This window comes from Notolepis coatsorum, assembly GCF_963971535.1.
Source record: "Notolepis coatsorum genome assembly, chromosome: 13".
In the NCBI taxonomy this organism is placed as follows: domain Eukaryota; kingdom Metazoa; phylum Chordata; class Actinopteri; order Aulopiformes; family Paralepididae; genus Notolepis; species Notolepis coatsorum.
Window position 1 is genome coordinate 82,738,551 of NC_140177.1, and position 27,664 is coordinate 82,766,214.

Below are 27,664 nucleotides of genomic sequence, written 5' to 3' on the forward strand. Positions count from 1 at the left end.
ATGAACAAGAAACGGACACGACGGTGGCCACTGTGACAGAACCGTTAGTACAGTAGTTTGCTAAAATGTATACATATATGGATACATAATAAGGTAAAATGTATACATATACGGATGCATAATGAGGTAGAATGGATACATTTAACTGTATCTGGTTCAGAACCATCTCTACATTTAGATAAGGTTCATATGGCTGTAAAAATATCAGTCCATACATTTGCACGGCCAAACACCTACTTACTTAAAATGTCCTTTAAAACATATTGAAAAATGCATTTGCCTGCTGGGTTGTTAAATAAAGGGCCGACTCACTAATGACGATCCAGAGACCCTGCCTGCAGTATTAAACTCTCGTTAGGCCTAATCAGTGTGCTTCCAAAGACAGATGCACCAATAGCCACAGAAGTGAAGAGCTTGGAAAAAGCTCTGGTGCATAGAGGTGAGGTTAAACTGAGCACTGGCATCAGAACCACCTGATTACAAGGTTGAGTACAAGGTTTGAAGAATCACTGGGCAGTGGGCACAGTGATTAACATTAAATAAAGATCCAGACTGCAAATTCAGTTCCATGTTTGTTTGTATACTGTAAGAGCGTCCTAGTGCTGCTCCGATGAGCACTGTGTATCCATAGTGTTCAAACACTGTTGTCCATAGACTATAGTCCTTCTAATCTATTGTCTACATGGTGAGTTACACTTTTGTCTATATACTATATATGTTCCTTCAAAAGGTTCCCTGAAAAGCAGATCCCTGATTCACTCATCCCCAACTGGGGTATCATTGGAACGCCACACTCATTGGTTACAAACCTGTCCAATAATTTTCGAGATTGCGAAATGATTGACGGAGGTAGAGCCTCGGGAGTCGGGAGTGGTATTCAAAAAAATAAAAAGTCTGCTAAAGACTTTGGCACACACCTCACATATCAGCATGTAACTTGTAACCGCTGAACATATTTTGTCGGCTGAAACTGCAATCGACAGGCAACAAATAGGGCTTTAATTCGATATATATATTGTATTACAAAATATGCACACCCGAGCCGCTAGATGTTGCCAAATTGGTGTGTCGCGCTGGTGGGCAAATCGTCCTCAAGAGGGCCCACATGTGGGCCGTTGCATGTTAAGAGGGAGTGTGTGACTATTATGGGATGCTGCTGACGTTACGGGCAGGGTGCGTGCTGATACAAAGTAGTGTTATCTGTAATTTGTGACATGAGACTAGAGTAAAAGGATTGTCAAGTCAAGTCAAGTCAAGAGTTTTATTTGTCACGGCATACAAGTATACAATGAAATGCGGGTGGTCTTGCCCGCAATGATGTGCAATACAGTGGTACAACATATAATAGAATCCAATAAAACAACATTGTGCAATAAACAGGTAACATAGTGGGGCATCTCGGTATTTGTACATAAGTTATTTACAGAGCATGGAGGACATGCTAGGTCCTTTGGTAGTGCAAAGTAGACTGTCTGAGCTTGTCCCAGTCTGCCAACCACTGCACATCCACAACACAAGAAACAAGCATCTTATATCTGGCAAGAGGAGAAGGCTAAATTGTGCTAGCCTAAGCATAGCATGCAGGGGTCCACAGATCTGGAACAAGCTTGATGAAAATCTAAAAATGACTAATACCTTTAAAACCTTTAAAAAATCACTGAAAGAGGAACTGATAAAATCATATCTCTAATTAAAATGATAACTTAGGAATAAAATTGTCTGTATTATGTATCTCTGTTATATGTCAGTTAGTAGGTAGGTGTGTAAACCTACCCACGTTGTATTTTTTTGTTTTGTTTTTGTTTGTTTGTTTTTGTTTATTTGTTATTGTTTTGTTTGTTCATATTCTGTTTGTATCTGTGTTCAGGCTCCCTCCAAAAGCTTTAAATAGCTTCATGGGAGACCTGGCACATGCACACAATTTGCGACATGATTATCACATGAGGATACTCGCATGTAAAATGTATCGTGTGTGTGTGTGTGAATAAAAATTCATTCATTCAAAATTCATTCATTCATTCATTCAATTCATTCATTCATTCATTCAATACACTGTTACTGTTGCTATACTATTTTTAAAGTGACATTTCCTTTGTGGCCATAAGTGTGGGCGTGTGCAGCATGAGTGTGTGCTTGCTCATGTTAAAGTGGCTGCTAGTGTGCAAGCGTGTACAGCGTGCGTGTCGTGTGTGTGCTCATGTGTGCTTGTGTGTGGAGAGTTCAGTGTTCTGTGGCACTCAGTGTTCAGTGTTCAAGGCTCTGATGGCCTGGGGGAAGAAGCTGAGCCGAAGCCTCTCTGTCCTAGTAGCTGGGGTTCGCAGGCGTCTGCCTGACCTCAGCAGCTGGAACAGGCTGTTATTGGGGTGGTGAGGGTCTTTCATTATTCTGCAGGCTCTGGATTTGCACCTCTTGTTGTATAGAACCTGCAGGGGAGGTAGTGCAATACCCGTGGTATGCTCAGCTGAGCGCACAACTCTCTGTAGGGCCTTCTTGTCCTGTGCCGTGCTGTTTCCATACCAGGCAGTGATGTTTCCAGTCAAGATGCTCTCTACAGCTCCGGAGTAGAAGGACTGGAGTATCTTCCCAGATACTCTGAACTTCCTTAACTGTCTCAGGTGGTAGAGGTGCTGCTTCGCCTTTTTTACGACTGTGTCTATGTGTGTTGACCATGTCAGATCCTCTGAGATGTGGACCCCCAGGTACTTAAAGCTACTCACCCTGTCCACGGTAGCCCCGTTTATCCTAAGTGGTGTGTGTGTCTCCTGCTGTCCTCTCCTATAATCCACAATTGTTGTTCCGACATGAAACTGTGTGCGTGTACAGTCTTTCCACACACAAGTGCAGCGTGTACTAGTTTGTTCATCTTGTGATTGAATGGGAATGGGTGATGAGGGGGCAGAGGAGAAGGAAAGGGTGATGAGGGGGAGGAGAGAGGAGATGGCTGGGCTTCAGTGGTCAGTCCCTCATGGACCGGTTGTGGGGTGGTGTGGTGGTCGTTGTTGGGGTCGTCAAGGTTTGAGGGCGGAGCTTCAGTGGCCAGTCCCTCCTGGGCCGGCATTGGGGTGATACAGGGGTCGTTGAGGTTTGATGGCGGGGCTTCGGTGGCCAGTCCCTCCTGGGCTGGTGGTGGGGTGTCATGTGGATCATTGATGCCAGGGGAAATCAGACGGAGAGCCTTGCCATTCGGAGGAGGAGTCAAGTCTGTCGGGGAGTTGGAGGTGAAGGTGTAATTATGGGCTGGTCGTTTCCTCAAGGGATCATTTACGGATCTTACTCAGCCTAACAATGTTTTCAAATACTGTATTTGCTGTTATTTGTTTATTCATTACTGGGTCATATTATATATATAATATATTTCCTTTTATCAGCCCAGAATGGACGATGAGTGTGACCGGGTCGGTGCGGCCCACATGCGAGAGAGAGAGAGAGAGAGAGAGAGAGAGATAGAGAGAGAGAGAGAGAGAGAGAGAGAGAGAGAGAGAGAGAGAGAGAGAGAGAGAGAGAGAGAGAGAGAGAGAGAGAGAGAGAGAGAGAGAGAGAGAGAGAGAGAGAGAGAGAGAGATAGAGAGAGAGAGAGAGAGAGAGAGAGAGAGAGAGAGATAGAGAGAGATAGAGAGAGATAGAGAGAGATAGAGAGAGATCGAGAGAGAGTCCATTATGTGCCATCCAGTCTGACTTGGAGCATGGACACTGGACTGTGTGCACTCCCAGCCAGGCTTTTATGCAGATAGACTCTAGATCTATTGGCTGCTTAATCGTTAAGAACAGGTTTATGAATGCGGCAGTGACTTTTCTTATTTTACTCTTAACACTATGGTTGCCGAAAACATAGAACTACGTTTCTGTCGCCCAACCGTTGAGTGCCGGAAACGTAGATCTACGTTTTTCTCACGGTATTTCTTTTAATCGCTATTGCCATTCATAATTCAGCGGGGCACCTTGTGCATACTGTTCTGAGTGTGTCTGAGCTGGCAGGCGGTCTTATACCGCCCTCTAACGCCTTCGGCCATTATTGCACTCTATTATAAACAGGTTTGTTTCTTTTCTCTACCGAGCTGCGGCGTGGGGGCGGGTCCTAAACACTCCGGCAAAACACGCGCTTGTAGGGATGGTTTGGACAACTGACCCCGCCCGCCCGTTGATGTGCAATGCCCAACAACGTCGGAGACAGGATCGGTGTGGATAACTGGAATGGCGATCAGATAATTGGATTCTTTTTTTTGCATTACGGTACATCAGATACCAGGTAAGGACACTATATATGAAAGCTTGCGTTGATCTGATATTTCTTTCTACTGCGATTGAAGCTATCTGTGTTTTATGTGTGTGGCTGTGTGCCGTTCGGTGCGCCGGTCTAAACCACATTACATGCTTGCACGAGGAAGGATGATAGTGATGATCTAGCGTTGATTTCAGGAACATTCGATAATCAGGCAAAAAATTACAACGTGTTTATTGAATTACACAAAAACGCTGTTTCCGTGTCTTTTCCCTGGAATTACTCAGAAGCACCCAAACTATAGGCTATTCATATTCAAAACGGTATAAAATGGAAATGTACGGATGAAAAAATTATTAACTTTTTGCACGTTGACTGGAAGCAACTCACTGCCACTTGACAGTGTTATTAGACCCATAACTATACTATTAAATATAGGTTTAGCTCTACAAACTACAACTACGTTTACATGGGGTTAATGGATGGCAAGGCCAGGTCACTTCCCGGAAGGGGCGTGACACTCAACGTGTTAACAGACAGTTTAGAAAAAATATACGAAAATATATAAGAGATTATTGGTGAATGAGGCCCAATGTGATTACCCTGTTAGATAAAGGATGCAAATATACTGAAGTCTCAAGCACAGTTGCAAATCATGCTATGGTTTCTCAACTGAGTGACTGAAACCCTAGCTGGTTAAGACATACAATTAGCAGAGATGTCAATGGTGAAATCCATGTACTGCTCAGTTTGCTCAGTTGCTGAGAAAATAGTGAACATAGAGGTGAATGGCTGCACCTCGCAGTAGTCTCAGTAGCAGCATTTTGAAGCCGTTGTTGTTGCCCTCTGGTGGTAAAAAGGTGTACCACAACTACACAAAGAACTACATGAAAGTCTACATGGAGAATGCTGGAAATGAATTCCCCAAAAATACTTTCCATTGCCACATGTGAACCATATTCCCACACGCTCATCCTTGTGCCTCTGTAACTTGCTGTGCCAAGGCACAGGGTGATCGGCCCCATGGTTTGCGAGATATTACACACACACCCACACACAGACCTCCTGTGGACATCATTACCCATTTCATTTAAGCAATTGCCAATATATATTTTCTAGCTCCATGTATGATATTGGAGATTTGTCATATGGTAAATCAATGTTTGGTATTTATGCCTTCCTATTGCACATGAGGAATGTGAATGGTTGCAGGCTCACAGGCACTTTAACAAGCTATTTTCCTGATGAAGGTCTAGCACCGAAATGTTGCAAATTGATTCATGCAATTTAGACAGTGCACCAGTTAGTATAGTCACACCATACAAATTACAATTGTAATAGCATAATCCCTTTCTCGGTACACATAAACGGTGAACAATATTCTCTCTGTCCATCTTCTCTCTTCTTGTTCATCATAAAACACAATGATACTCTTCGCTTCACTGCTCTTCTGTTTATGGTCTGTGTGAGCTTGTAATGTCCTACATTGTTTATTTGCTGGTGAAACTTAAATTAGTTGTATGAACTCATCTTGTGTGTGAAATGAGTCAGACACATGCAGACTAAAAAGAGACTAGAATGGCCAACGGAGATCAGGCGGGACAACGACAACAACGAAAAAGACAAAGGAAACGGCAGGAAGAGGCACAGAGGGAGACGTGGAGGTATCAGGAGGAACCGCGGGCGGGCGTGGACGCTCTCTTGTTGTCGGAACACAGTGTGAGAAGAGCATTTATGGAGGTGAACACCAGGAAAGCGGCTGGCCCAGATGGTATAACAGGACGGATACTTAAGTCCTGTGCCAACCAGCTAGCCCCTGTGTTCACCGCCATATTTAATCAATCCCTGGCGGAGTCAGTGGTCCCTGCCTGCTTCAAGATGTCTACCATCATCCCTGTACCGAAGAAACCCTCCCCAACATGTCTCAATGACTACAGACCGGTGGCACCCACCTCTGTGGTCATGAAATGTTTCGAGAGGCTGGTCAAGGATCACATTTGTGCCTCCCTCCCCAGTGATATGGACCCTATGCAATTTGCATACAGGACAAACAGGTCCACTGACGACGCGGTCTCCCAGGTACTGCACAGCACCCTCTCTCACCTTGACCGCCAGAAGGGGGGCTATATGAGACTGTTGTTCATTGACTACAGCTCAGCGTTCAACACCATAGTCCCCACCAGACTGGTGGACAAGCTGATCGAGCTGGGTCTGAGCTCCGCCCTGAGCGCCTGGATACTGGACTTTCTGAGTGAAAGACCCCAGGCGGTCAGGGTGGGGGGTCAGACCTCCAACACCATCACCCTGAGCATCGGGTCCCCCCAGGGCTGTGTTTTGAGCCCCCTGCTGTACTCACTCTACACACACGATTGTGTGGCCAAGTTCAGCTCCAACTCCATAGTGAAGTCTGCAGACGACACAGTGGTGGTGGGGCTGATCTCGGACAACGACGAGAAGGCCTACCGGGAGGAGGTTGAGGTACTGGAACGCTGGTGCCAGGACAACAGCCTGCTCCTGAACATTGGTGAAACCAAGGAGCTGATCGTGGATTATAGAAGAGGACAGCAGGAGACACACACACCACTGAGGATAAACGGGGCTACCGTGGACAGGGTGAGCAGCTTTAAGTACCTGGGGGTCCACATCTCAGAGGATCTGACATGGTCAACACACATAGACACAGTCGTAAAAAAGGCGAAGCAGCACCTCTACCACCTGAGACAGTTAAGGAAGTTCAGAGTATATGGGAAGATATTCCAGTCCTTCTACTCCGAAGCTGTAGAGAGCATCTTGACTGGAAACATCACTGCCTGGTATGGAAACAGCACGGCACAGGACAAGAAGGCCCTACAGAGAGTGGTGCGCTCAGCTGAGCGTACCACGGGTATTGCACTACCTCCCCTGCAGGTTCTATACAACAAGAGGTGCAAATCCAGAGCCTGCAGAATAATGAAAGACCCTCACCACCCCAACAACAGCCTGTTCCAGCTGCTGAGGTCAGGCAGACGCCTGCGAACCCCAGCTACTAGGACAGAGAGGCTTCGGCTCAGCTTCTTCCCCCAGGCCATCAGAGCCTTGAACACTGAACACTGAGTGCCACAGAACACTGAACTCTCCACACACAAGCACACACAAGCACACATGAGCACACACACGACACGCACACTGTACACGCTTGCACACTAGCAGCCACTTTAACATGAGCAAGCACACACTCATGCTGCACACACCCACACTTATGGCCACAAAGGAAAGGTCACTTTAAAAATAGTATAGCAACAGTAACAGTGCATTGCACTACCAAAGGACCTAGCATGTCCTCCATGCTCTGTAAATAACTTATGTACAAATACCGAGATGCCCCACTATGTTACCAGTTTATTGCACAATGTTGTTTTATTGGATTCTATTATATGTTGTACTACTGTATTGCACATCGTTGCGGGCAAGACCACCCGCATTTCATTGTATACTTGTATGCTGTGACAAATAAAACTCTTGACTTGACTTGACCTGTATGGTTTGGATGGTTGCACAGAACATTCTTTTTGGTGTATTGATTTATCATACTGTGTTAAAATTAATGAAAACAGGATTTTCTAAAACTACTGTGGAATAATGATCCCCCCTCCCCTTCAAATAATCTCCCAGTCATGTTCCAACCCCCCCCCCCCCCCCCCCCCACTCATCCACATCTGTCTCTCACCTGATTTTATTGATCTTTTTATCTTTTATCTCTTTATTGTATCATAAACTTCAGAATGTTATCTTTCAAAAGAGACCAGGCTCATGCATGTGCTATAAGTATAAAGTATGGTATTTTGGTTTGCAAAAAAATTATGCAGTCCTCAAAAACGAAAACGAAAATTCCCACTTTTGGGATGTAGGTTAAGAGGCCTCTTAAGCCCGGAGCCCTATTTTCTGAAAACTAGCTTGTAAACTAGCTTTGTTTTGGCATCCCAAAATATCAGTGCAGAGGATTTCATGGACTTAAAATTAATTAAAATGTCTCTTCTCTAATAATGTCAAGTGTGTGAGACTCTCATTGTGCAACCGATACCAGCAGGACATAGATGGAAAATTACTGAGAACAAGCGAGAATATTTCCGCCACATCATCTTGTTTGCTCGTTTAGCTGTAGAACAATTATAGATTGTGGCTGCTCGTGATATACCGGAGCATTTAGACAAAAACTACTTTTTTGATGCAATAATGTTGTAATCAGATATATTTAGGGGCTACTTTACATCACAGCACAGAGGAGATACAGCGTCTAAGAGGAGGGGGCAGCAGCAGCCGTGAGACAAGCCCTCCCAGCCAGCGACAGAAACCCTGCCGGAGAGCTATGCGCCAGGGGGGCTGGTGTGCTGTTCGGCGATGGAGGCAGATGTGTCATCGCTATCCTGTAACCGTGTGTGTATGCAGCAGAGGAGACGGATGACCACTGAGTGTGTATTATGTTTTGGCAGTTGTCTGCAGTTTTTTGGAAACAGACAACAGCCAAGTATTGAACTTGACCTGCTCTTCAAGCTTGATCACAAAACTAATTTATCTGCCCTGCTTTCTCACAAAAGAAGGGAGCTACAATATGTGAGTTGTCAAAGCAGCCCTAAGTGTCATTGAGAAAAATAATAATTTTGTATTCAGTTCAGCTGAATGGTTACGGCTGATGAAAACACTTTTGTCAGGCAGTGGAACATAATTTTAGTCAAAGTCAAGATTATTTGTCCTCAAGCTGACGTGATAGAGTGTGAAAGACAAGTCATACAATATTGAGTTATATGCCTGAAAATTACTTTTGGTGTGTGTGTGTGTGTGTGTGTGTGTGTGTGTGTGTGTGTGTGTGTGTGCGTGCGTTTGTGTGTCTGTGTGTGTGTCTGTGTGTGTGCGCATGCATTATGTTAATACGAGTGTGTGTGTACAATGATTGTCTGACTAAAACCCCCTCTCTAAAGGTTACCATAGGCCCTTTTATCATTAACAACACTACTAGGAGGATCTCCACTTCAATATATCACTGTGAAATCAATGTCCATACCTTGGCAAGATTACTGCAGAAGCATGTTGAGACGGAAAATTGAGAAAGACAACTGCTGAGACCATGACAAGTCCATTGATATCCTCAATTTTATATTGAAATGTTGTTGAGTCGGTTCTACAGGAGTTCTTCTGAAGTTATTATGGTGCAAAGGAAGCATTTCCAAAACTAGCTTAATCAACAATAGTGGCTCAGGAGGTAGAGCGGTCGTCTGGTAATCGGATGGTTCCCGGTGGGATTCCCACTCCTCCCAGGCAGCTTGTCGAAGTGTCCTTGAGCAAGACACTTAACCTCTGATTGCTCCCGATGAGAAGGTTGGCACCTTGCATTGTTGCCTCCACTATCGGTGTGTGAATGTGTGAGTGAATGGGTGAATGTGAGGAACAAAATTGTAAAGCGCTACCATTTGCACCATTTACCAAACAACTTCACATTCACAGTTAGCAAGGGCTGTTCACCCTCTCCTCTTGTCCACAAAATTGAATTGAAGCTACGCGGTTTATGGGAAATGTGGGTTTATCATGATAATTAGGCTACCAATTGTTTCAGCAATGGTCTAATTATACCAAGGTATCACAACCAATCTGACAATCTTGTTGAAAACTATCCTTGTAGTAGCCTCAAAATCCTCTTGTAGGCACGGATCTCTCCAAACTGCACCCACTTCTTTCAGGGAGAGACTCGCGAGGCCTGTGGAGGCCACGGCATCAGCTGCTACACACAATCTACGTGTCTCAGTGAACTAGTTGCCAGGTTATTCCTTGTACCTTCTGATGTGTAAAAAATGGAAGATTGCTTTATGTGAGCAGCTGGGAATGTACCAGAATGTATTTTGACCTTGGCTGGGTTTGGATACCAACATTCCCCCTCCATCAGCCTCACATTCCCTTAGCTCGGTCCCCTCTGGAAACTACCCATGTGGTCATTGCCAACAATGTCATTTCACACACAAAACGGACTCGTTCAATTACCCACAAAGGAAGAAAATACAACATGAAAGGTATTATTGCATGTTCTACATGTCATATACACGCTTAAATGCCCATGTGGACTGGCATACATTATGAATTTTTGTTAATGAATACCCTACGTGTCATGTATCTAATAGTAATATTGCCTTTCTGAATGTTGTGTCTTCTTTTCGTAGTGTTAATTTCTGCATAATGGTGTTAGATTATTCCTATGTCAAAATAATATCTTATAAATAGACAGAGGTGCCTCTAATAGGTAGTATAACGGCCAGTTACCCTGAGTCCTTTGTTGGAGTACAAACTATTGGGGGTACATGAGTTGTATACTATAATTTTATTGATGTACCTTTTGTATATATGTACTTTATATTAAAATCTGTGTATATGTAAAATATGAAATGTAAGGTTTGCTACTATTTGATTGATGGCAATTTGCAACAGGTGTGTTATGTCATGTGTGTTTCTAGTACTGTAGTATGGACTATGGATATTCAGATGTCTGTGGAAGAGCCAGGTGATCGAATACGTCCCAGCAGACAATACAAGTCCTTTCAATGGCAGCTGTTTTGGTGTGCGGTTCTCTCAAGGTATGTTTTGACCCAGTGCCCATCCTATAGGCCAGGGATGTGCCTGTCTTTCTTATAATTTCCTATTGGGTTTGAATACCTCAAAAAACTAGAGGAGCGGATGAGTTATCCAATTGGGCAAGTAACATATTTGCTGTTTTAGATAAATCAAGCGGAGAGCTTCCTGATCGACTTCCCGATTACAACATCAGTTCTCTTATTTTCACTGGTGTATCCTGCTGGGGTTTCCCGTGTTTACGTGTAGTGTTACCTATATTAGTGAAGCAACTCTTCTATAATTTGTCAGGAGTTATCCCGGCTGAGGATTAAAAAAGTATTGAAAAAGGGGACAATTTCGATTAATGATCATGTGTGAGAAACAAGCTATGGATGGGTTTTGATCCAGACCAGGCAGCATGTGAGCAGCAAAATAAAGACTATTGCCTTTACTGGCTCTGACCTTTACAGATGACCTTGACTGTGTTTTTCCATCAGACAATTATGCAAGAACAGAATACAATACAATACAATACAATACAATACAATTCAACACAATACAATATAATACAATACAATACAATACAATACAATACAATACAATATAATACAATACAATACAATACAATACAATACAATACAATACAGTACAATACAATACAATGCAATACAATACAGCACATATAGGACATTGGTATCTATGTTCTTGTCTGATTCTGGAAAAGATGGGGAGCACATTTCCCATAATGTTGGCATGTTCCTTTTAAAGTTGTAAAGCTGGCTGTATTAAACTTCATTAAACTAAACTTAAGACACCATGCAGCTGAGCTCTAGAAGATTGGATCTGAGAGCTGAGAACAATAACGGTGTGACATATTCAAATATCTCTTCTCTCATAATGTCAAGTGTGTGAGACTCTGGGCGGCTGGGTGGCGTAGCGGAGATTGCGCTCGTCAGCAATGCAAGAGATTCCGGTCTCGAATCCCGGTGTCAGTATTGCCTGCGGCTTGGGCCAGTCGTCATACTATCTCAATTGGCAGAGGTAGCGGGTGGAAAGTCGATGGGTGGGGATTGGACGTTGTGGACAGCGACTCCTACAGGTCGGTTGGGTGACACCTGCACAGCAGAGACAGGAAGTATCGGGGGCAGCGTGAGCCTCCCATGCGTTACTCCTCGCCACAGAGAGTTCGAGCTGTCTGGTGAAAATATGCGACCGGCTGCCTCCTCGTGTACCGGAGGGGACACGTGATGCAAGGCTTCTATCCGCACTACAGCCGACCAGTGGGAGGCATAGTCTAGCAACGTTCAAGACAGGGGAGGGGAGAATTGGCTATACAAAATTGGGATGGGAGAAAAATGGAAAAAGAAGGAGAAAAAGTGGATACAAAAAAAGTTTGTGCGACTCTCATTGGCGCCTTGCTGTTTAATATCAAAATGTTAACATGTCCCCAGCAGGAGTTCACTGCTGCTTCGTGTGCATTACTGTACATTGGTGTACGATACTGTAGAAGTGTGTATAATTTTCACCTCATCCTCAGTAATAGCCCATTTAAATTCCACAGCTCCATTATTTTTTTGTAGGGTGAGAAAATAGGCCACCATCATTGAATACAAAATCACATCACTATTTCCTCATCTTTTTGATAATATGAAACACTTGCGCCTGCCACCCTTTTACCACTCTGGTAATTGAACTGCCTGATTTTGTATTCGACAGCCTCACCATCGTGAGCACCAGCTACGCTTCCCTCTGATTGCAAAGAAATAAGCAATTCTAGCTTGTCTATACTACCTTCACTAGGTATGGAGGGATATAAAGAGAGAGGCAGACAAATAGGTACCCTCACCTCTGTAATACAATATCTCTCTCTCTCTCTCTCTCTCTCTCTCTCTCTCTCTCTCTCTCTCTGACACCCTGCTCTCTCTCTATCTTGATATGATATGATATTTGCATTTATCTTGCTCTGTGACACCCTGCTCTCTTTCTCTCACTCTGTGACATCCTGCTCTATCTCCCTCTGTGACACCCTGCACTATCTCTTTATCCCCTGTTTCTCTCTATCTGTATCTCTATCTTTATCCCCATTTTATACCTCTTTCTGTCACTCTCTTTATCCCCCTTTCTCTCTCTCACACGTTCTCTCTTTCTATCACCCTGCTTTCTCTCTTTCTCCCCCATGTCTCTCTCTCTGTATCTCTATCTCTTTATCCCCCTTTTCTACATCTTTCTGTCACTCTCTTTCTCCCCTTTCTCTCTCTCTATCTATCTCTCTCTCTCTCTCTCTCTCTCTCTCTCTTTCTGTCTCTCTCCATCTCTCTCTCTGCCTTGTCGCCAGTGTGATGACAGCTGTCAACAGCAGAAGAAACAGGGAGATAGCTGTGAAGTCAGGCTAGCGAGGCTCAGAAATTGCTCTCAGCTGCAGCTGGCTAATGTGGCACTTCTCTCTCTTCTCCGAGCAGTGAATGTGACTTTTGACAAATTACCGCCGTTACACCTTCAACACAGTCTATGTCTACATCGCAAGAGCCAGGCACCCCGTTGTTTCAATCCGAGACACACAAAAGGTGATTGCTTTTAACCCTATGCCATGCATATATATATATATATATATATATATATATATATATATATATATATATATATATATATATATATATATATATATATATATATATATATATATATATATATATATATATATATATATATATATATATATATATATATATATATATATATATATATATATATATATATATATATATATATATATGCATGGCTATATATATACTGTAGTAAAAAACACTACCTTCTTCTGTGCTTTTGAAAGAAATAATGTATTACTTGTTATATTATTTCTAGTGCTGTCAACCGATTAAAATATTTAATCTGATTAATCGCATGATTGCCCATAGTTAACTTGCGATAATCTACCTTAAACGGATATTTTTCAAGTTGTAATACTCTTATCAACATGAGTCAACAAATGCTTGCTTCATGCAGCATTTAACACAAAAGAATGACCCTCATGCACTGCAAATTTGCATCAAATTCAAAACAGAGTGATGCACAAAATAACTTAAAAGAAAATAATAATTTAAAACAATGAATAAAGTGTGCATGAAATAATAGGGGAAATAAAACGTTAGGAACTTGTTACATTCACCCACACAAGGGCTGAGGACTCACACCCCCCCCCTCTCTCTCTCTCACACACACATACACTCTCCCAGCTCTCTTTCTCTCTTGCCCCTTCCTCATCTCTCTCACCCCCATCTCTCTCTCTCTATCTCTCACACACACACACACACACACACACACACACACACACACACACACACACACACACACACACACACACACACACACACACACACACACACACACACACACACACACACACACACACACACACACACACACACACACACACACACACACACACACTTTGAGTCAGAAACAAACATAGTATCAATGAGAGTATTTTTTTTAAATAAAAAAAATAGTGGCGTTAACAGAATTGTGCGTTAGCGCGTTAATGATGCGTTAACTTTGACAGCCTATTATTTCATATACTGTATATATATGTGTGTGTGTGTGTGTGTGTGTGTGTGTGTGTGTGTGTGTGTGTGTGTGTGTGTGTGTGTGTGTGTGTGTGTGTGTGTGTGTGTGTGTGTGTGTGTGTGTGTGTGGGTGTGTGTTTGAGTGTGTGTAAAACATATGTTTAGGTACATACTGTACATATATACTGTACACATACAGTGAAACGTGTCATGGGAGATACAGAGGTTGTATGTGTGTACTGTAGCAGCTGTAGCAATGTTTCATTATTTCGTTCTTTCTTTCTTTCGTTCTTTCGTTCTTTCTTTCTTTCTTTCTTTCTTTCTTTCTTTCTTTCTTTCTTTCTTTCTTTCTTTCTTTCTTTCTTTCTTTCTTTCTTTCTTTCTTTCTTTCTTTCCTCCAAGTCAAAGTAGAACTTTCCATGTTACGAAAAACAATAATTCCCATGTAAAATATGGTGTTATTAGGGCGACCGGGTAGCGCAGCGGACTAAGCGTCTGTCTACCACCACAGAGACAGTGGGATCGAATCCAGCTGTGGTGCCTCCGGCTTGGCCGACCGTCCACACTAACACAATTGGCAGTGTTAGCGGGTGGGAAAGCCGGCGAGGGTGGGTCCTGGTCGACTCCTACAGATCGGTCGGGGCGCCTGCACAGCAAGGTCTGTTCCTGGGAGAGGTAGTGTGATCCTTCCACACGTTACACTCCCCCAGTGAGAGTCCGCGCTGCCGGGTGAAAAGAAGTGGGGATTGGCTACACATGTGTCGGAGGAAGCATGTGATAGTCTCCGCCCTCCCAGACCGACGGTAGGGGGCAGAGCACGCAACGACCAGGTAGGGGATTGGGAATTGGCATAACGACTAACATTGGGATGGGGGAAAGGGGGAAAAAAGATTAAAAAAATAATAATATATATATATATATATATATATATATATATATATATATATATATATATATATATATATATATATATATATATATATATATATATATATGGTGTTATTCAACAAAACACAGTTTTCTCTCTAGCCGTTTCTTTTTCTCAATTAAAGTAATGGTAATAAGGTAATGTATGATGGTGATTTCACACTGCCCCAGAAATAAAGGGGTATGCTCCTCTGAATAATACAAGTACAACAGTTGATACTGACTCAAATAATAAGCTCATAATTGGCAAAAATATAAAACTATGTCCAGGCAAACCTTTATCTATGTAGGCTTTAGAGGGTTAACTAGGGGCATAGATCAGTGGGATGGGAGGGGGATTTGAAGCTACAATCTAACACGTTCACATGTGTTTTAGTTCACTGATCCACCAGGACAACCAAAGCAGCGCTTTAGTTTTTGATAGTACATAATAAGAGGATATTGATACTCCTGTATGGCTCGGAGACCTGGACGACAACCGTAGGGCTGAAGCAGAAAGTACAGTCCTTCATAAATTCCTGCCTCCGCCGCATTCTAAGAGTGAGATGGCCAAGTGTCATTACAAATCTGGACCTGTGGGAGTGCACAAAACAACTACCCCCGCCAGAAGAAATAAAGAAGATAAAGTGGATGTGGATCGGCCATACCCTGAGAAAGGAAGACACAAACATCACCCGGCAAGCCCTACGATGGAACCCACCCGGAAAGAGGAAACGTGGCACCATTCTTGGGAAAGGGGAAATGAAAGAGGCTGGACTGGGATGGCACAACATCGTTCGGGAGGCCAAAAACCACGCAGCATGGAAATAAACTGTCAGTGGCCTATGCTCCGCAGGGAGTACAAAGGTTGAAGTCAAGTAAGTCAATAAGAGGATATTATAGATAATAAGAAGCAACCATTTTTTTTTCTGAAATACGATAGTAAGTGGCGAGAAAGACAGAGCGATAGAAACGGCCACACCAATGCAAGTGTGTGTCATTTGCCCACTAAAAGCCACCATGCCTGCGGCTGTGACATCCCAAGTCAAGGCCTGTGGATTCCGCTGCTATTGCAAGGGAGAGTATTCCCATTAACACAAAATATATGACTCCTTGTCTGGGAAGTCTTTTGGCCTGATGATAATGTATTATAGTGGCTAGATAATAGAGCTTGTAGTGTGTTGCATGTCCCATGGGAGCCTGATTGTGGATGAGCACAGGTTGTGCTATTATTCAGTATCGCTTAACATTTTACTGCTGTGGCACAGTAAACTACTACTAAAAAATACAGGGTCTCTGTGTGCTCGGCTGTAGAGTACATGTGGAAATTAAATGGCTTGTCTCACTCATTTCAAGGAAATGTATTTGCCTGCACGGTTATATCCCTGTAACCAAAAGGTATTTCTCTTTTAGGATGGGAAGTAACTTGTGTTGTGTTTACCATTCACACTATTGACGTTACACATTATAAAGCACAACAGTTTCATTACGAAGGCTTCACGTCAGCAATGCCTTGACAATGTGTATTGTCACCATCCTCATTGAAACCAATGGTAATGACAAGCACAAGTTGGCACATTACCTTGCAGGTCACTGCAGTGGAGGCTGCTGACCAAATTTTTAGGTGAAGCACAAATTATTATATTATATTATATATTAAATTATATTTTTAAAACATCCCCCACTGTGTGTCAGTGGACACAGATGAAAACATATTAACATTAGGTGAGAGCGGACCTGACCAGATGAAAACATATTAGGTGACAGCGCACCTGGCCAGATGAAATCATATTAGGTGACAGCGCACCTGACCAGATGAAATCATATTAGGTGACAGTAGGGCTGGGCGATAAAATGATAACGATAACTATCGCGATAAATTATTTCCTCGAAATAAACATGAAACGTGGTCGCAAAGTTTCGATATATCGATTTTCCAAGCTTGAATATCAGCACACACACTAACAACCAATCAGTGAAGGAGATGGCCGACAGTGAAGGAGACCCGCGGTGCACCTCTGGGTAGAGAGGTAGGACTCTAGTAGTAAACAAGGCTGGCTAGGATAACTAGCTTGCACGGCACTATTTTATATATTTACGTGCCGAGTATGTGTGTGGCGTGAATTCTGAGGCCACGTTTATAGTAGTGTGGGGTATACAGTGGACGTCGTTTCAATATATTGGGGCGGAAGAGAGTATTTTAGGGTAATATTTATTACATTGTCATGGAATACACCGCTTAGACACAACAGGCTGGCTAGGATAACTAGCTTGCGCGGCACTATTTTATATATTTACGTGCCGAGTATGTGTGTGTCGTGAATTCTGAGGCCACGTTTATAGTAGTGTCGGGTATACAGTGGACGTTGTTTCAATATATTGGGGCGGAAGAGAATATTTTAGGGTAATATTTAGTACATTGTCTGTCATGAGATACTCCGCTTGTCGGCTAACTGCTAACGTGCGCGGACGACATCAACATTCGCAGCAGCAAAACAAGTCTATTATATATATATATGCTATTAATAGCCCGTCCATCGGCGCCGGGCATAAGAAGTTAATTAAACTTGACAGACATTATATCGACGATAATTATCGATATCGAGTTATATGAAAATAATTTTATAATTTTATCGCGATAACGTTTTTGGCCATATCGCCCAGCCCTAGGTGACAGCGCACCTGACCAGATCAAAACATATTAGGTGACAGCGCACCTGATCAGATCAAAACATATTAGGTGACAGCGCACCTGACCAGATCAAAACATATTGGGTGACAGCGCACCTGATCAGATCAAAACATATTAGGTAACAGCGCACCTGACTGGGCCCTGTTTCTTGTACGTGGTTCAACTAAGTCGATCAAGATGTCCATTATCCAGCTTCAGTTAACCCGATGTTCGAAGCCGGGATTTTCCTGTTTCACAAAGGTGGATTCAGTCTCGTTAACTCAAGCCAGACTTGCGAGTCAGGCTAAATGCACGCGGCCGTTTTAGGTGAAAAGCCAGCACGTATCGATGGCAGAGACCCTGATTCTCAACAGCATTGATTGATTAATTGATTTAAGACTTTATTGACAGATTGCAATACGGCTCAATCGCCTCGCCGACAAGTTAAATGCGTTATCTATAGGCTAATTCTAAGTCCCTCATTACCTCAATCAATCAGATTATATTTCTTTAAACTTGCCTGCTGGATTGAATAATCAAATGAGATCTTGCTAGCGAAAAGAATTAGTTAACTGTTATACAGAATTACGATACGGCCCTCTTGCCCATTGATTGATGTATAGTCAATCTTTAACTTATCTCCAATGTGGTCTAACGGGTTGTTCTTTTGACTTTCACACGGACGACCGGGGTTCAAGACCCTAGTCGTCTCCTTGTTTTTGCAATATAGGAATAATTCAATTTGGTGCACGTTGAGAGCTATATAAAGAATGACATCCTCAATGCATGTAGATTTATAATATTTTAACTTAAAACCAGGCTACTTTGGCGCATAATCATTAATATTATATTCAAAAAAATCATATTGGAAACACCGGGATTTGAACCCGGGTCGCAAGGTTGGCAGGCTTGAGCACTACCGCTGGGCCACTGTGCCAGATGGGATAAATTCATTGTTTATACATTAATGAACGAGAGACCCGTGTTTAGAATATTCCTTATTTTGAATGAAGTTTTATTTCTTTATCCTCATTCATTCATGTGACGTCAACGGCTCATTCAATTTCTCAAATCCGTCAAACAGCGCATCTCATCAGACATCTTAATCCCAGTTACAATTAAAATAACCACATTTTTGTGTACATCGCACGAGCGAGCGCCACCGTCGCCACGGTATATAACGTGCATTATTTAGGACAAAGTGAATTTAATATCAGCATTTTGGGTCTATTTTACATTTCAAAAGCCCCCTCTGGAAGAATGGAGCACAAAAACGTAATTCAGAATGGTATAATGCAGATCGTAGACTGTGGGAATAGTTTCAGGAAACGAGCTGTCACTTCTTTGCGGGGGCGTGGCTCTGCGTGATCGGGCTAACTTGAACTTGAACTCTGCTTTCGAGCAGGCTCAAACTTTTGGATCTGTTGGCATGGTGATCTGGAAAATCCACGTACATGAAACCGGAAAGTCCGGCTAACCCAGTTATCCAGCTAAAGTTATCCGGCTAACTCAGTTATCCAGGTACATGGAACGGGGCCCAGATCAAAACATATTAGGTGAAGGTGACAAGGAAGCCACAGACTCATACCCCCCCGACACTCAACTAACCGCCTCGGACAGTCCTTCATACCAGTGGCCATCAGGCTCCACAACAGTGGGCAGGGACTGCTGCCAGACATCGACCTAGAACTAATAGGAACCCAAGTAGGACAATAACACTACCTCATGCATACTGCACCTTATATGGATACTGTGATACTGTGAATAATGAATAATGTATATTTCAGTTAGTTAGATAGTAAATTACAACACTACCTTATGCATACTACACCTGATGTGACACTGTGAAAATATATTTCAGTTAGTTAGATAGTAAATTATATTGACCTATTTGTTTACACTGCTTGTGTTGTTTTCACTACCTGTACCCCCCCCCCCCTTCCCCCATGCTGCTATGATGCCTGAATTTCCCCAAGGGGATGAATAAAGGAATATCTTATCTTATCTTAAAAGGAAAGATGAAATTAGAGGCAAATGTTTCCTGTGACAAAATGGGATCCAATGTAATAAAACTAAGTCAACCAACAAACTAGATTCCTGTACCGGATCTCCTCTCTGGTAAACAAGAATACCTTGAAGACTCTAACAGGAGCACTCATTCAAGGGTACTACGACTATGCTTGCACCTCATGGTACCAAAGCACCTCAAAGGCACTAAAAACAAGATTACAAACATCACAAAACAAACTGGTCAGACTACTGCTTGACCTTACTCCTAAAACCCACCTCACCCCTGCCCACTTTGACAACCTAGGATGGCTTAGAGTAGACGGCAGAGTACAGCAACTTGCAATGGGCCTGGTCTACAAGATACACTACACGGGAGCATGTCTATGTTCCCCGGGTCCTATGTTCCCCGGGTTCTATGTTCCCCGCTTTGATTGATTGATTGATTAAAATGTTTAGACCACCAGCCCTGATTCCAAACTCTAACCTTAACCAGTTCGAAAGAGGGCCTAAGCTTAACCGTTCGAAACAAGGCGGACATTAATAATTAATAAAATAATAAAAATGTATAAAATGTTCAATCTATTAATCAATCAAAGCAGGGAACATAGAACCCGGGGAACATAGGACCCGGGGAACATAGGGATGATCCCCACTACACCACTAAGATACCCATGTGCATGTCGAAATACTTCCCAAAGGTATGTGAATACCAGAACCACAACACCAGAGAGAGTTCCACAAATCATGTTCAACCCAGATAAAATTATTTAAAAAGTAAAAAAAAAAATAACTAGCTTAGAAATTAGATTGCATAGGTCTATGAATCGATATCGCGATTCTGTTTCGATTAATTGCCCAGCCCTACAGTGTGTACAGTAAGTTAGCTTGGTGATCATCATTGTGATGTAGGCTAAGCTGGCTAGCTACTGTTAGCATACAAGCTTTTACAAACACTGTAGCCTACTTACTTTTGCATCCACAACTTTTTTTCTGATCCAGATGCATAACTCCACTTCTTCATGTTGCTCAGTTGCTGGTTTATACTTCGGTCCTAATGTTGGCGCAAAGTTTAATTTAGCCTGTGTTGTTATAGCTGTACAGTTTACTAAACTACTAGCTTGCTATGTTTCACACAGTCAAAACGGGTCCAGCTGCAGGTTCGGCGGTTAGGTTTAGCTCGGGCCAATCTCAAGTTTCTTTATTAGTTGTCATACAGAAGTACAGAATACTTTTATACAAAATGCTTCTTTATGTTACATTTTGTATAAAAGTATTTTGTACTTCTGTATGACAACTAATAAAGAAACTTGAGAAACTTGAGATTGGCCCGAGCTAAACCTAACCTCCGAACCTGCAGCTGGACCCGTTTTGACTGTGCGATGCAGCAATCTCTGATTGGATTTTAAAGGCTGCCAATCATTCATCCTCTGTGTATTATTGGATTGTCAAGGCTGTCAATCATTCAATCCCCCATTCAATGGCAATAGTTTAACTGCACAGACCGTGCTTAGATGAAGTTAATAGCCTATTTTGATTGGCTATTATTTATTATTTATTTAAATTGGGTCAACCTGTGCAGATATTCTGCACGAATATTACTGCAATCATTACTGCAGTGCAGGCCTGCTCAGAGCTGTCAATTTTGGCCATTTTTGAAGAAAAAATAAATGCACTGGCATTTTTTTTACAGAGGAAAACATTTCTAATAAAAAAAAATAATAATAATAATAATAAAAAATTATATATATATATATATATATATATATATATATATATATATATGTAAATTAATAATAATTATGAATTATGAGTGAATTTGAATTTCACGTGTTGTCATAGAGAAACCTCCACTGGGTCACTGTAAGATTTCAATGAGGAATGTAAAAAATCCTAATACATAACTACCGGTACTAGGATTATACACGTCAATACCAAAACAGAGATTATAGCACCAAAATGACACCACAGATTGTATACAGACCCCAGTTTGAGTCCTGACCCATAGCTTAAGAAACACCGGCCTACCTGAATTGCAGTCATCTCCAGCATATCCTTCCTGGCAGACGCAGAAGCCTTCCTTGCAGATCCCCTTGCGGCTGCAGTTGTTGGCGCAGTACACCAGTGAGCAGTCATCTCCCACGTAGCCCGGCCGGCACTGGCACGTCCCATTCACACACGTCCCTTGGTCTGAGCAATCATTAAGACACCTGCCGGCCTTGCAGTCCTCTCCTGTGAACGACTCCTCACACACACACTCCCCGTCGATACACAGGCCTCGACCCGAGCAGTCGGAAGGGCAGCGGGGCTCTGAGCAGTTATCGCCTCCAAAGTCGCGATCACACATGCACTCGCCCTCCACGCAGACGCCCTGGCCAGAGCAGTCATCTGGGCAGCGGGTCTCGGAGCAGTTCTTGCCCGTCCAGCCCTCATCACAGATGCAGCCACACAGGTCCAGGCTGAAGCTGCCGTGACCACTGCAACCGGGAATGAAGTCCAACCGGCCTGGGAGACGAAGGGGGAGAACTACTGAGCATTATAGAGAAAACTTGTGTTAAAAGCTGTGTTTGTACCAACAATGACCACGATGGATGTGGGCATTTTGTGTTATTTTCCTAGAGATGCATGCAGCAAAAGTTCTTGTTTGTCTCGTGTGCTGTCAGATCAAATCTTCTTTCAATCTCTGAGAGGTTAGACATTAATTAAGAATAACATGTGTACACCTGTGTTACCTTGTGAAAGGGCCTATGGAAATAAAACCCCTCCCTCTCTCTCTCTCTCTCTCTATCTCTCTCTCTCTCTCTCTCTCTCTCTCTCTATCTGTGTGTGTCTCTCTCTCTCTGTCTCTCTACACCCCTCGTTGGTGGTGGTTTTGGACAACTAACGCCACTCTCCAACATCTATGTTGCACTCGCTCACACACAAACGCACCACAGGTCACTTTAAACACATAAGAACAGGACAATTTAAAGGAAGGGGAAAACAAATTCACTTTAAGGAAATAACTTGTTGTGATTATTGTATACCGGTAGTATAGTTAGTACTAGCAAGTAAAGCATAGGGACATAGAGTAAAACTGTATATTGTATAGTGAACATAGGACCCAGTGCCTTTAATTCGTAGCTCACCATTATCTCAGGATTTATTAACATGTCTATTTTATCATGTCTATTTTATGTCTACTTTATCATCTTCTACTTATTTTATTTAATATTGTATTCTTGCACAATCGAAGCAGGCATGGCCAACCGCATTTCACTGTACTGTATGTCCTGGTATATATGTGATAAATACACCTCTTGAATCAATCTTGAATCTATGTACTGCTACAAGCTCAAACTTTAAAGAGTTAAATAAATCATTAGGAGCAACTAAAACCACTCTGATCTGTGGTTGGTTGGTTGATTGGTTGGAACACATGCTCACTTGCTTCAGATGCAGCATGTGTCCAAGTCATTTCTCAGTCACACTTGGCGGAGCTGTGATTAATCATCCACCAACTCTAATCTATAAACAAGCTTTCTCCCAACATACCCAATTTATGGACACTTTTATCCAACACTCTTTCTGACTGTCAACAAAACTCACCCATGACTGAGCTTTCTCCACAGCAACCAGAGCCACACTGTGCCCTGAGCAGAGATACTTCCCTCTCCAGCATCTCAATCCTGATGGCCAGCTGCTGGACTGTGTTAGCTGCTGGACAGCCACACGCTGCCTTGGGGATGTTGATACGATGGGTGAACGTCACCTGCCAATGGATACAGGGGATGAATGGTAAGAAAAGTGGAAAGGGAGCTGGTGTTCTCGTCCATAAGTAATGTTGGACCCTTTTAAAGGATCATGCCAGTCTAACTTTGACTTCCCGCCATTACTGAATATTGCCCCTGTCTTTAACAAATGTTGTGTTCGTAGGTGTATACGGTGTGTGTTTTAGCTTACCTTACTAAATGCCAGTCACGATGCCATTGATGTTGAAAAGGGGTGGAAAATACTCACTGTACCAATATAAACCCTCTTTGACTTTACTAGAGGCTCAGAACGTCAAACTTCCGCATTCAGTTGGGTGCACTTGTCATTAACTTCTGGGTGCTCCCCGTTGCTAAATTACCTGCTTAATGACTTTCAAGTTTCATGGAGAATATTTTCAACCCTTTTCAACATCAATAGCAGAATGGAAGGTAGGCTGAGATTGACCAAAACATACACTTTATACACCTATGAACACAACATGTGTTAAGGACAGTGACAGTATATGGTAATGGTGAGAAGTCATAATTAGACTGGTATGATGATGACCTATAATGCAAACTTTGATATAATACAAGCGTATTAAATTTAATATTTATACTTTATACAGGTGGACAACATTTTACATTCAATAAGACCACATTTTTCTATTCTTCATTTTGAAATGGGAAAATACACATGTTCCCCTTTCCATAAAGGAATGAGAACGAGGACAGACTCTATAGATCTCACCTGGCTGTCTGCATCAACAGTCTGCTCTGTGTATTCAGTGGGACCACTGGGTCCTGTTGGACCCTCCATCGGAGGCCTAGACTCCAGCCCTGCCCGGGACCCTGATAAGTTAGGATGGGGGTATTATTATTATTATTATTATTATTATTATTATTATTATTATTATTATTATTATTATTATTATTATTATTATTATTATTATTATTATTATTATTATTATTATTATTATTATTATTATTATTATTATAAATAATAATAATAATAATAATAATAATAATAATAATAATAATAATAATAATAATAATAATAATAATAATAATAATAATAATAATAATAATAATAATAATAATATGAATATGAATATGAATATGAATATGAATAATATGAATAATAACAATAATATGAATAATAATAACATAATACAAGAAAAAGTATGATGATGCTGTGACGATAACATAATAATAATGATGCTCCTGCAGAAGATTATTACAATAATAATAATTATAATAATGATGGTCATGCTGCTGCTTCTGCTGCTGATGATGATAACAATAATAATGATGCTGCTGCGGAAATTGCTGCTGCTGATAATAATAATAATAATGATACTAATAATAAGTGTGTGTCATAACACGCATGTATCTGAATCGTATGACAGCAGATCAAAGGACCATAACATGGAAGCCATATTAACACTGTCCTGCGACCTTGGATGTTCAAACACAATTCATTTTTCTATAATTGACAGCTGACATTGCCTCCAATATGTACAAACTGTGTAAGTCCCATGCATCTGAGGTTGAGTCATACTGTTTATAATGCATTGCAAAATGTCAAAGTATGTTTTGGAGATAATAGGTGTTTCTGCAGGATTCAGACAATATGACTCGATCTGGGAAATGAATAACTTTTCAATTGTTGAAAAATAAAACACTGTTTCATCCTACAAGTCATCTGCCATCATTTTATGCTCTGCGTGTGTCTGACAAAACAAATATATTTCAAGCCGAGACATTGAAATAGGTGAAACCATAAAATAGTATCTAACTGCCAGCCAGCTGTGACAAACACAGCATAATTTATAGTATTCGATCACAGACATCTTGGTCGCAAACAACAGCTGATTTGTAACCAAATAACAGCTGATTATCATTAAATGATAACTGTGGCCGATAAGGTGTTGCATTGTACCATATTCATATGCCATTATATGAATATTGTGTCTCCCATACAGGTTTCCTTGTAACATCATAACAAAATATCAGACAGGGCAGGCAAAAATACATTATGTAGACTGATACTGTAACAATGTAACATGTTAACAGGACCTCTCACCAGGGGCGGATTTAGGATTGTGGGAGATCCGGGGCTTAGCCCAGATGGGCCCCCTATTTATTTTTTTCTTCTTTTTAATATTATTTTTTTTTTAATTTTTTTTTTAATTTTTTTGGTCAGGCAAGGGGTGGTTTGGAGGGGGTCAGGCATGACCCCCTCCACGACAGATTTTTTTTGAATTTAATGAACCTGTACGTGCAATTTCCTGCAATATAGAGCCTTCAATCTTGACCAATAAAGCTGCTCTTTTCACTATAAAACTCAGTTAACCATAACGTAGTTATGGTTAGATTTATATATTTGGGGGGGATATATCATATTTTTCATATTATCAAAAAGTGGTGGAGCAAGATCATACCTTTGCTCCCCCAAGTTCAATAGTGGGAGAGCAGAGATGCTCCGAATGCTCTTATGGCCAGGCGTCTATGATTCACTGATACAAAGTAAAATAGTGCAGTGCAATAAAATAGTTAGTAAAATAGAATAAAATAATGCAATAGTGCATTGCAATAAAATAGTTATCATCGTATTTTTTCGGGAGGCCGGTAAGGAGTGCATTACAGTAGTCGAGTTGGCTTGAGATAAAGGCATGGATCTGGTTTTCAGCGTCCTTTTGATTTATAAATGGCCGTACTTTAGCTATGTTTCTAAGGTGGAAGAATTAAGTTTTTGTCAACTTGTTGATTGTGATTTAATGCTTAGGTCTGAGTCTACCATAACACCAAGACTTAACTCACTCAAATACAGTTAGCAGCTGGATAGACCACAGATGGAAATTAGCTTCTGCTAAATCTGGTGCAAACATATTTTCATGTAACAATGATGAATTGTAAAAAAAAAAAAAAAAAAAAAAAAATATTTTAAATAGATTCGGGGCTTTTCAGAATACATCCGGGGCTTGAGCCCAGGTAGCCACCCCCTAGCTCCGCCCCTGCCTCTCACATTGCACCCATACTTCCTCTGATTGATTGATAGATTGATGGATAATGGATTGATGGATTGATGGATTGATGTGATGATGTATTGATTAATTGCTTTTTGATTGGTTGATTGATTGATTGAGCTGCAGTTAAAAAGTGCACATAATATGACAAAGACCAACATCAAAATACGACTGGCCTAGAGGTTGTGAGAACCCAGCAGTAACCGAGCCCCAGTACCTCAGGAGAAGAACCGTAAAAACTGATTTGGACTGACTTTACAACTGCAAAATACATGGGGAGATCTATGGCTCTTCAGTGAAAGGGTTCAGTTGATAAGGCTCACCTGGGTCTTCTGAGTCTGCTAGGTCGACGGAGCACAGGGATTCCAGTGGGACATTGATGTTGTAGACGTGGTTGAACACCATTGGCTGCTCTCTCATCGTCTGGTTGGCTGGGCTGGCGGTGGGGTCTTCTAAAGAAGCCTGTCTCCTCACCCTGGTGGTACGAACAAGTCTGGTGGCTCCTGGTGGAGCGGCCTGGGACATCTGAGGATGTAGAAGAGAGGGACTGTTGTGAAACCCACAGTAGAATCCATGAAGGATGAAGGATAACACATACAAAAAAGAATATAAAAAAAAAGACCTGAATGTGTTGGTAATTTTTTTTTAATTATTTTCTTTTTTTTAACAAACAACACAACATCAACATCAATAATATCACAACAATAATAGTAATAAGACAATAATAAATATGTGTTACTTATAGAACAAGACTAATAATACAAAATACTAAATAAAAATACCAAGTAATGAATAATAATATAACATTCACCCATTCACTCATACATTCACACACTGATGGTGGAGGCAACCATGCAAGGTGTCACCCTGCTCATCGGGAGCAGTTAGGTGTCTTGCTCAAGGACACTTCAACATGCAGCCGGAATCGAACCAAGAACCTTCCAATTACCAGATGACTCCTCTAC

At 41.8% G+C, this 27,664-nt stretch overlaps 1 protein-coding gene across 1 annotated transcript in view; it reads right to left on the reverse strand.

Moving 5' to 3' along the window:
• The window catches only part of tnr (tenascin R (restrictin, janusin)), a gene marked incomplete at both ends in the record, with an annotated part of 302,941 nt that overhangs the window by 275,045 nt on the left and 232 nt on the right, over positions 1 to 27,664 (reverse strand). Inside the window, 4 exons of the mRNA XM_084327726.1 lie at positions 21,968 to 22,444; positions 23,528 to 23,690; positions 24,422 to 24,522; positions 27,023 to 27,224. Coding sequence (XP_084183852.1) covers positions 21,968 to 22,444; positions 23,528 to 23,690; positions 24,422 to 24,522; positions 27,023 to 27,224 — 943 coding nt within the window. The remainder of the gene's footprint in view (positions 1 to 21,967; positions 22,445 to 23,527; positions 23,691 to 24,421; positions 24,523 to 27,022; positions 27,225 to 27,664) is intronic.